The 11,664-nt window shown below is 38.3% G+C and overlaps 1 protein-coding gene across 4 annotated transcripts in view; it reads left to right on the top strand.

Annotated features, from left to right (window-relative positions):
• PPP4R4 (protein phosphatase 4 regulatory subunit 4) overlaps positions 1–11,664 on the top strand; it is a 109,327-nt gene that overhangs the window by 60,535 nt on the left and 37,128 nt on the right. For all 4 annotated transcript variants that reach the window (XM_053224889.1, XM_053224890.1, XM_053224891.1 and 1 more), the window contains exons 8-12: positions 4,691–4,812; positions 7,242–7,364; positions 8,413–8,582; positions 8,919–9,038; positions 11,376–11,453. In XM_053224889.1, coding sequence (XP_053080864.1) covers positions 4,691–4,812; positions 7,242–7,364; positions 8,413–8,582; positions 8,919–9,038; positions 11,376–11,453 — 613 coding nt within the window. The remainder of the gene's footprint in view (positions 1–4,690; positions 4,813–7,241; positions 7,365–8,412; positions 8,583–8,918; positions 9,039–11,375; positions 11,454–11,664) is intronic.

The raw sequence follows: 11,664 nt of genomic DNA on the forward strand, positions 1-11,664 counted from the left end.
CCCTGGAAGAATATACTTTTGAAGAAATTGATCAAATTTCTGGTGACATGACAAGTAAGATAACCTGAAAATGCCCCCCATTATTAACGTATGACAAAATTTCAACATCCGTTCGTGATAAAAACTCTCAGGAAGCTAGGGGCGAAGGGGACTTCCTCAATCTGATACAGGCATGTATGAGAAACCTACAGCTAACGTCATAATTAATGGTAGGTACTGAATGCTTTTTCCTTAAGGTAACAACAGGTTGAGGATAGTTTTTATCACTTCTGTTCAACACTGTATGGGATGTCCTAGCTATTGAAATAAGGCAAGAAAACAAAAATCTTAAAGGTCTAAAGATCTGAAAGGAAAAAGTAAAATGATTTCTACTTGTAGATGACAGAATGGTTTACATAGAAAAATCCTCAGTAATTTACAATGATTTCTACTTGTAGATGACATCACTGTTTACATAGAAAATCCTCAGTAATTTACAAAACAACTATTAGAATTAATTAATGGATTTAAAGATGTTTCAGGATACATACAAAAATAGATATGGATAAGTGGAACAGAAGAGAGTACAGAAATAGACACACATATATATGTGGCCAATTGACTTTCAACAGAATGCCAAAGCAGTTCAAGGAGGAAAATCTCTTCAAAACACAGTACTGGGATAACTGGATATTCATGAGAGAAAAAAAAATGAACATTAATTCTCATCTCACACTGTACATAAAGACTAATTTGAAACTTATCACATTCCTGAATATTATCAAATCAACAACCTTCCAATCTCCCATGATATAATACTGCTAGTTGGCATTTACTTCAGAGCTAAACATCTTTAATATGGCCTAGCCATTCTACTTTTAATTATTTACCCAAGAGAAGTGAAAATATATCCATAACAAGAGCTGTGTTAGATACACATGTTTATAGTAGCTTTATTTGTAACACCCAAACTGGAACAATCCAGATGTCTACTGATCGATGAAAGGAAAAATAAAATACGGTATGTCCATACAGTGGAGTACTATTTAGCAAGAAAAAGGAATGTCATGCTGATACATGCAGTATAACAGCATGGATATGTCTCAGAATCAGTATGTTAAGGGAAGCGAGCCAGATACAAAAGGAGTATATACTGTATGATAAATACAAACTACAGTGACACAAAGCAGATCCATGATTGCTTTTGTCAGAGGCAGATTGTAGAATTCAGACATAATGGGACTGATGATTGGTTCTTGTCCTCTGCCTATGAGTTTTGTCTTCTGTCAGATTGGAAGGGCGTTGATGTAGGGGAGGGCTAAGCAACTTTATATTCTTAACAAAGAGATGGAGATGATTGGGTCCCCAGTATTTCTTTCAGCCTAGGCTCCTTAAAAAGGCCGGTGGAAAAGGCACAAACAGATGAGAAGTTTCCTTGAATTGCTGTTGCTGACCGGGCCAACCGTGGAACTCAGGATCATCCTTCATCGGTACTTAGTTTGATCAGGCTGCTACCATCAGGTGGCACCAAATCATGGCCAGCACCTGGGTAGATTTGGATCACACAGCGAGACCCCAGAATTCCAGGTTGGCCATCTGGGCAAGCTTGCTTATTTCATTCATCTTGCTATCCCTCACCCTGTATTTTACATACCCTGCCTTCTGATGTTATGGAAGGGTTAGGTTATAATTATTAGCATGTTGGCTGATAAGACTGGACTCCTACACAAATAATAGAATCAGGCCGTCCCCAGATTTTTGTTCCGAATCCCTACATGCCAAAGGCATTTTTAGTACAAAGGATAATGACCTACAATTCTGCCCTAGCCAGAGTGGAGTTTGCATATGAAGTCAAGAAAAGGATATTCTCATAAATATACCAGCACAGGCAGTGTATAGCCCACATCTGCTTCTTGAAGAAGGTACTCAGCCCTAATCCAGCTTGTTTAGAGGAACTAATGAGAGAATATTTGCATCTTACATGTGTGGGTCTGCCACGATGCCTTATTTTTACTTTTATAATGTGACAAACGGGCAAAGAAAACAAATAATATACTTCATAAAGAAGAAATGTAAGTGTACTCAATCTCATTGTTCAACCTCATTAGTTGTAGAGAGATCTATGCATTTAATGAGTATGCATTGAGCACCTACCATAAGCTATGGGTTACATATGGATGATATAATAATGAAAAAGATACAGTCCTGTCGTCCAGGTGCTTGGAGTTTGACCAGAGATGTAGTCAAGTAGACAGACAGTTACTGAATAATATGTGATATTTACAAAACAATAGTGAAATGCTCCTTTTACCAATGAAATCAGAAAAGTTAATGATAAATCTTTAGTGCTAGCAAAGGCACAGGAAACATCTTCGTGTCCTACTGGGAGAAGCATAAACCTAGAATCTTTTTGAATTCTATAATATACACAAAATTTTTGCTGATATTTTACCGGTATTATTCCATTTTTAGAGATAAGTATAAAGAATTAGTGTATATCAAAATTTATGAACAACATTAGTATACACTTAGATAATATTTACCATGTGTGAGACACTCTTCTAAGCACTTGTGTGAGCTTAATATCCTCACAATCATCTGTTGGATGGATAGTAATTGTTCCTTTTTTACAGATGAGGAAGCTGAAGCCCAAAGAGGATGTGTATAATAACATCAACAGGATAGAAGCCTGGAGGCCGTACATTATCAGAGTTTCTTTAAGTTTCTTTAAGTAGAGAGTTATAGGTTATCTATTTTTATATAGCTCTTATGTTTTTTAAAATTTTGATAACCTATAAAAGCGCTCTTTTAATACATAGTGCCATAGTGTTTAGTGGCTTTAACGTAGTTGAAAATGAGAAATCCCCGTTGGTGTTGGTAGGTTGAAACTGACATGTCCTTATTACCACTGATGATACACAGATTTGATTTTTTCACTTTGCCTTTTCAGCATTAAGAAATCCTTGTGCAGCTATTAAAGACCTTTTGATTCTGATTGTTTTTATCTTTAATACCCAGATATAATTAAGTTGGGTTTGCATCAGTATACCACTCTTGGGGGGAAAAGTCATTTGAAAGATTGAATGGAAGTAACTTTTGCCTGTAAATAGGGATGAGATCTTTATCTTAAACTACCGTCTTTCATTCTTAATAAACTCAAGGTTTTCAACAGCATGCAAACACGTTCTGAATTGATATAAAACAGATTAGTTTCATGGGTACAACACGGGTCGGTATACATTGCAAAACGATTATCGGAGTAAGTCTGGCTACCCCTGTCCCCTTACACAGTTACAGAATTTTTTTCTTTTACGACTTTTAAGATTTACTCTCTTAGCAACTTTCAAATATACAGTACAGTACTGTTAACTATAGTCACTATGCTGTACAGCACATCCCCATGGCTTATTTATTTAATAACTGGAAGTTTGTACTTTTGACCACCTTCCCCCCCTTTCATAGATTAATTTCTTAGAAACAGTTTTTGGCTCTCTGATCGCGCAAGTCCTTAGAGCCGGTGCTCTCCAATAAGGTAGTCGCTAGCCATGTTTGGCTATTTAAATTCAGTAAAATAAAGTTAAAACTTCAGTTCCTCAGTTATGCTGACCTTATTTTATTTATTAAAAAAAAATCTTTTTTAATGTTATTTCTGAGACAGAGAGAGACAGAGCATGAGTGGGGGAGGGGCAGCGAGAGAGGGAGACACAGAATCCGAAGCAGGCTCCAGGCTCTGAGCTGTCAGCACAGAGCCCGACGCGGGGCTCGAACTCGCAGACCGTGAGATCATGACCTGAGCCAAAGTCGGACGCTCAACCGACTGAGCCACCCGGGCGCCCCTACTGACCTTATTTTACATGCTCAGTAGCCACATGTGGCCACGATACAGTTTGTAAACATTTTCCTCATAGCAGAAAGTTCTGCTTGACAGCGTTCTTTTAGAGTCTTTGTGCTCTGCCCTAAATCTTTTCAGGTTTTCTGCAACTCTCAGTGGCTTTCTCATTTTCTGTCAAATTATAATTCGTGCCGTCTTCCATCACGTGTCTAGGAAGGACACGTGATAATGCATCACATTATAAGTCTCCCTTATCAGCACGGGTCATTGTAGTAGCATCTCATTTTGGTGAATAAGCAGTGGCTGATTAAAGTATCTAATGAGAACCATTGGTGATTGTATTATAAATGTTGTATATGTCCTGAAAGCATGGGTATTGTGTTTCATTCTTTCAGAGAGAGCGTCTAGTGTCCTGTATCATTCTTCTATGTAGGAATTAGTTACTGTAATGTTGTATTTTAGGTGAATGAAAAAATAATGCATCCCTTGAAATCTAGATAAAAAGATTTTGTGAAGGTTTCTGTGGTCGCTACTGTTAGGTTTTTCTGGCTAGTCCAGATCATTTGCTGAAGTTGCTTAAAATGGAAAACTTTTACAATATATAAAGTTTAGTATAAACTTGTAGTCATTAAGATCTCTGCAGGTAATAATATTATCCTGGTGGAAGTAGAATTGATTTAAGTAATTAGACAATTACTGTTAATGTTTCTTATGTTTATATCATGCTTTCCAGCCAGATTGCAAGCTTCTGGAGAGCAGGAGCCGGATCTTTATGATTATTCCTATTCTCTGCAGTACCTGGCCCCATGAGTTTCACTTCATAAGTTCTTGCTATAATTCATTGAATTGATTTATTGTCTTCTGTTGCTTCTTGTGCAGGACAGAACTTACAAAAAGCGTGGTGCTCCCTGAGCTAATAGAACTCTCCAGGGATGAAGGCAGCAGTGTGCGGCTTGCTGCTTTCGAAACTTTGGTTAATCTGCTTGACGTGTTTGACACAGGTAAATCTTCCCGCGGACACACCTTTGCTTCTGAAAGCAGTGTTTTCCCCTGTTTTGTAACTGATAGGGAGTGAAGACAGATAAGGGATAGAATTCCTTATGTTGTTTTATGATGAACATTAAGCCTCCCTTCCTCTCTGTCTCTTTCTGGTTCTTTCTCTTGTGGCACCTTCTCTGTGGCTGCTTTTACCTTCCTGGCACCCTGTGTTACTGCATGTTCCATACCTCTCTCTTTTCGCTCATCCACGTTTAGCTGCCTTGTGTGGGGAGATAAGAATTGGTTTGGTAATTAGCCTTTAACTTGCTTAACTAATTGACCCTAGGAAAGATGTTGACTAAAGCAGTAATATTCCTTCCTTAATATTTTAATGCTAGAAATCTCATGGCCGTGGGGAGGAAAACTTTGGGATGAGGTGTTTGAGTGGGAATGGGTAAGGAGGTATTTCTTCGTGTTGTGCCAGTCAAATCACAAAGACATCACAGAGACAATTAGCTCCTCTGTGAGTATATGACTAGACTTTTGACGAATGCTGGACATTAATTTATCAGTAAACATTAACCATTTTGATGTGGTAAAATTTGGAGGAGTAAATGTCAAGTACTTGGGTGCGAAACTCTGTTGTGTAATTATAGGATTATGTTTACTTGGATGGACAACATTTTACCCTGAACTAGGAGAGCCTCTTAAAGATTATTGCAGTGTGGCCAATAATTATGTATGATTGTTCCAGAATAATCATTCAGCCTATATGATGAGCCAGAGGAGTAAGAACTATAATACGTGAAAATAGATGAGTGAGTGAATCTCCTTGTCCTGATGATGGGGCACCCCTGGGCATTCAGCCTGGGAGCCTTGGCCCCCTCCTTGCTCTCTCCCCTCACTGTCCACACTCGGTTGTGAACAGATCTGGGCGTAACCTATGTTCACGGTTTCCCGTGCCATTCCTTCAGGGAATGTCATTTCAGTACCACTTGTCATTCCCTTAGCACGTGAAATTCGCTCACACCTCCAGCCTTTCTGCATATTCATTTTTCTCCCTGTTTTTTCTCCCTTCTGTTTTCCTCCTAACCAACTTCCTTCAGTGCTCATTGCAAATACAGTCTCCTCTCTGATTATTTCTGTAAATGTCTTATGCCTGGGGTACACCAACTGTGGTCTGCAGGCCAGATCCTGCTGCTGCCTGCTTATGTAAATAAAGTTTATTGGAACCTAGCCATGCCCACGTGGCTCTGTATTGTCTGCAGCTGATTTTGGGCTGCAGACAGAGTCGTTAGGACAGATACACTGTGAGGCCTAGAACGTTTACAAAAATTGCAGACCCGTGCCTTATACCAACTATGAGAATAGCGATCACGTCGTCTTGTGATAGTTTGTGTGTTTGGCTTCTTTGCTGGTGTGAGTTTCTCAAGTTCAGACCGTTTATTACTCATCCCTCTACTTCTACTTAGGATAATGCGTGTTCTGTACGGAATACAATGAATGTCTAATAAATGTCATTTAGTTAAAATGGTAGATGTGGTCCTGAAATGTAATGATAGTAACAGTCATAATACCAATAAACCTGTTGCAGCATTTTGCTTAGTCTTGTCAGACCCTTAATAGCGATTCCTTTCTGACAGTTTAAGAGAATTATGGGAAATTCAGAGTATTTAGAATCAAGATGTAAATGTCGGTGGGATATATGAGAAATTTATAATCTAAGCAGACATACTTAAAGTATGGATTAACTTCTTAAAAAAAAGTTTTTTTTAATGTTTATTGTTGAGACAGAGACAGAGCGCGAGCAGGGGAGGGGCGGAGAGAGAGGGAGACACGGAATCCGAAGCTGGCTCCGGGCTCTGAGCTGTCAGCACAGAGCCTGATGCCGGGCTCGAACTCACAAACCGTGAGATCGTGACCTGAGCCGAAGTCGGATGCTCAGCCATCTGAGTCGCCCAGACGCCCCCACAATATCAATGAACTTCTTAAGGAAGTGCCATATAAGTAAAAGGGGAGAAATTCAATAAACAGGACATATTATAAGCTAACAATTTCAGTCAGAAAAAGCTGCCCCCTGGCGTGAGTTACGCGCTAACACGTGAGACCTGCGGCCTGAGCCTGCTGGTCCTCCGTTCACGTCCGCGGTGTTGAGGTTCTGTAGTTATTCGGCCTCAAAGCCTCAATCCTCAAAGCTCTTTAGTCTGTAAGCACTCTTGACATGTGGTCCCGGTGGCCCGCCACGAGTCCGAGCCCCTGAGCCTGGCGTGAAAAGGTTTTGCCGATCTCAGCCCTCTTCTTGCTACTTCTGCGACCAGGGCTTGCCGACGTGTTCCGTGGCCGCGTGGCCAACCCAGCGACTTTCCTTTCTGGAATCTGTATGTATGCATTTCTCCATGTGCAGCGTGGGCAACTAGATCTAAAGTCTGTTTTGTTTTGTTTTGTTTTCCAGATGACAGAAGTCAAACTATCCTTCCCTTAGTGAAATCATTTTGTGAAAAATCTTTCAAAGCGGACGAATCCATTCTTATTTCCTTATCTTTCCATTTAGGAAAACTATGCCATGGACTCTATGGTATGATATGCCCTGAGAATTTCAAGATCGTGGATAATTTTTTTCCTTTGTCTTCTGCCTCAGCCACTAGACTGCAGCTCCTCAGTTGTGAAACCTATCCTTTAAGGGTGTAAAATCTTAAGAAGTCTTAGATTTTTGGTAGCACAATCTAGAGCACATTTAAGAATGACTTTTTCCCTAACAGAACCTATTTGAAAGAACAGTGACCGAAAGAAGTAGTCATGGCCCTTTAAATTTCTGAATATTTTATATTCATATAAAATATCGTATCGGTTGGCATATGACGTAGTTATATTAGCTATTGGTGCATAGCAAGTATACACTTATTAACTATTTGTTGGGTAATTAATATATCATGTGAGCAGTTCAGCTTAGAATTTAGAATAATACTCATAACCTGGCATTTTGAACATATTACTCAGTTCTTAGCTTCCTGTAATAATGTAAGCATAAATTAAGTTATAGCCATCTGCTATACTAAAACATTTTTCAGCAGGTATATTATAGACTTTTAATTGGCCGTTGAAAATAAGGTTTGCAGTATATGATGAGTTCCTTGCTCTCTAAGATAATTTATTAATGTGGAACGAGTCTGTGGATCAAAAATATTTAGAGTTTACTTTGCCATCTTTTAGGTTGAGTTTTTAAACTCTTTCCTCTGCAGATACACATACATGTCTTTTCTGCAGGCAATTTTAGAATATTTACCAGAAGTAAATTGCAGTAATGGTCCTTATATATTATTATTGTAGTGACTCGTCAGTGGTCTGTAGTGTGATACGTGCTGCAGACATTCAGTCGTCATTCTTGCATTGCATAGTTTATACTGTTAAAATTAAAGTGTTCTTAAAATCAACATAAGGTGAGACAATAGACCCATTGAATTTCTCCATAAGCGGTACTCTTTCCTCACTGTTGCTTTTATTTATGGTCTTTAACGGTTTACTTGAGTATTTGGTTCCCGTTACGTAGGTGTTGTATTTTGCTTTTCTCTCTCTATTTTTGTTTTCAGTGAAAATGTTGAACAAAGGTTTTATATTTGTTTTAGGAATTTTTACTCCAGATCAACACTTGCGATTTTTGGAGTTTTATAAGAAGCTGTGTACGCTGGGTTTGCAACAAGAAAATGGACACAATGAAAATCAGATTCCACCCCAAATCCTAGAGCAGGAGAAGAAATATATTTCAGTACGGAAGAACTGTGCTTATAACTTTCCGGTAATAGATTATGTATTTGTACTGACAAAAGGTTTTGATGATAACTTTAAAATATCTGAATAGATAGCATTAAAAACCATGGCCATTTATGACCCTGCTGCTTAGCCTTATGTCTGGTGTAGACAGTAGGTCCTGAGTAATATTAGTATAATTTATATTTAACTTTATGTATAAAGTAGAGCCATATGCATGCATTTGGATCTTCCAAATGTGATTTCCACCTAAATTATTATGTAGAGGACATGATTTCAATTGAAATGAAATGATTGTAATATTAGGTATTGATGCACGTTTTTCTCTCCTTCCCACTCATCTTCTCCCTTCCACCTCCACCAGGCCATGATTGTTTTTGTTGATCCTAAAAACTTCCACATGGAACTCTATTCTACATTCTTCTGCCTTTGTCATGACCCTGAAGTACCAGTCAGATACACTATTGCCATTTGCTTTTATGAAGTAAGTGTGAAGAAGTGTTAGCACTTGACGTTTGTTGATTCCACCTATGTATGCTAGATGAGTTTTGGATATTTTGTACACTTCTGTTTATAAAGGTTTATTATATGATATGGGCTCCATATCGCTTTCATATTTTAGTCCTAACTGTTATTTTAAAATTTCCATAATTCTCTTTTTAGTATGTTGACAGAAGTCATTTACATAAGCACATTGTATTCATTTACCATTTATTGATCCATTCATTCAGCGTACCTCTATTAAGTGCTGACTGTAAGCCAGACATTGTGGTGTGAATATGGGTATCTTTGGTTTGGAAGTAAAACCAGGTTTTATGTGCCTTACAATATTAATATTTAACTTTGCATCTAAACTCAAGAACTTGAGAGTAAACGGAAAATCGAGTGACAGGTTATTTATTGCTTTTCGTGCAAATGGATCACGTTTTATGAACATACCTGTTAGGTTCAGCTATTATAACTCTCTTGAGTGGAAGAAGCAAAAGTGAATTTAAACATTTCCGATGAATATAATTAACTTCTTAACCCTAGGGGTTGAAATCTGGAGACGTGTCTTGGGTGATCCCAGGAAGCACGTGTATGCTTACATAGTTGCAGTAGGCACATATAAACTGTAAGTTATCAACTTCCAAATATAAATGTCTCTTTGTAAATGGCACAATAAAATATTTCCTGTCTTCACAAGAGGTATCTAAATATTCTTACTCTCAATGAGAATATTTCAGCCCCTTCCTTGCACTGGGTTCCTACATCAGAGCATTGTTTGATTAGCTATAAGCACACGAGGAGCCCGTAGCATCATGATTATGTTGCTTGAGACTCTTGATTGTTGGGTGATAGTATTCTTCTGAATAACACTTTTTCTGGGGTGAACGAAACGTTCATTGTGCAAAATCTAGGAAATATTGTCTTTCAATGGTGTAACTAATTAAAATACTTCCAGTGTTGCACAGTATGTTTTGGAGGATGGGACGGGACAGAGGGCACTGGCCGGCTGAGTGAAATCTCTGTCTCCAGTGTGCCTTAAGTGAGCATTTAGTCTTGGTTACCGTGCATGCTTGTAGTTATTAGATTAATGGTCCAGAGACGGTTTCATGAGGTTCGTGTCTGAGAACGCAATGTTTATGTGATATTAGAGCTTTTACTTATTTTTATCTTTATCCCTTTAAAATTTCATCGTTATTTGTGTTTTGTAGTGGACATCACATGTTAGCACCAGAGAGAGAAACATCTTGAAATGGGTACATAAAAATATTTCACTGGTAGGAGTGAGTCTGGCAGTTGTTGATCTAGCTATTTGCTGGGTGGCTAGTTACCATGTTCCCTCAGTCATACCATGTAGGTAGGCTGTTCACGATCCTCTATTCCAAAAATGAATTGTTAGTCTGGGTTTGTCCTTTTGAGCAGTGAAAATCCACTGGTGAGTTTAAGTTTTCCTCACAGGGTTGTTGTTAAATTCTGATAATTACTTTCCTATATCCTAACTTTATTCTTGTTTTTCAGAAAAATAGTATTTTGAAAATATTCTGAACGAGTCAGAAACAACCCTGTAGAGGAGAGGTTTTTAAAATACTTCCCCCCACCCCCTCCTGCCCATTGAAATCTTACCCAGAAGCCCAATACATAGAAAGAAAGAAAGAAAGAAAGAAAGAAAGAAAGAAAGAAAGAAAGAAAGAAAGAAAGAAAGAAAGAAAGAAGGAAAGAAGTAGAAACTGGTGGATTTATCATTGTGAGTTCTGCTTTTGTCTGGAGGAGGAAAAAAACCCACACCTGTTCACAGGGGAGTTTAGCTTAGACCCTTCCAGCTCCTTTTGTGGTGATCAAAGTCTTTGATGGGAAAAGTCTTTGATGTCTTGCTTGCTTGGGACTCCCCTCTGTCCCTGCATCACACAGACCTTCTGTAGAACTTGCCCTCTTTAGGAGGTGCTGAGCCAGGGCGAATGCTCATGTGCCTGCACTATCCTGGGAGACCTTGTTGGCCGCTGTAAGACTTTAAAATATGAGCTGGAGGCATCCATGGGCTTATTGCTTATGATACGGAAATTATGACTCTGATAAATCCTTCCTACATTTGCTGCGCCCATGTGGGCGCTTACTTGCTGATTCTCACGTGTCCACACTCCAGAGTGTCATAAAGGAGACTAAAAAGCTGGTTTTGTATGCAATTAATTTTTCTAGAAATCTAATTTTTATATGTATGTTGTAACCTAGTCTCGTTTCAGAAGAAGTATCTAACAGGGATGTATTTTGTAAAATTATTATTATAACCTTTAGATGTCTAGTAGTTTTAAATCTGAGAGACTTTATTGCTGCATTTTAGGTCTCTAAACTTCTGAATTCTGGAGTATATTTAATACATAAAGAACTGATAACATTATTACAAGATGAATCACTGGAGGTAATATCTTCTTACTCCTTGGTTTTTACTTCTTTTATGTTAAGTCTGAATATTTCAATGCCCTTTCCCCGCCTTCTTCTTAGGAATTGCATGAATTCTTCTAGCTGGCAATCCCCAAAAGTGTTAAGACAATGTACTATTGTATCATAGACTGGAAATTGAGATCTTTAAAAAAAAATACTAGGTTTTTAAAATACGTACATATATTTGC

The sequence above is a fragment of the Acinonyx jubatus genome, chromosome B3 (assembly GCF_027475565.1).
Source record: "Acinonyx jubatus isolate Ajub_Pintada_27869175 chromosome B3, VMU_Ajub_asm_v1.0, whole genome shotgun sequence".
Taxonomy (NCBI): domain Eukaryota; kingdom Metazoa; phylum Chordata; class Mammalia; order Carnivora; family Felidae; genus Acinonyx; species Acinonyx jubatus.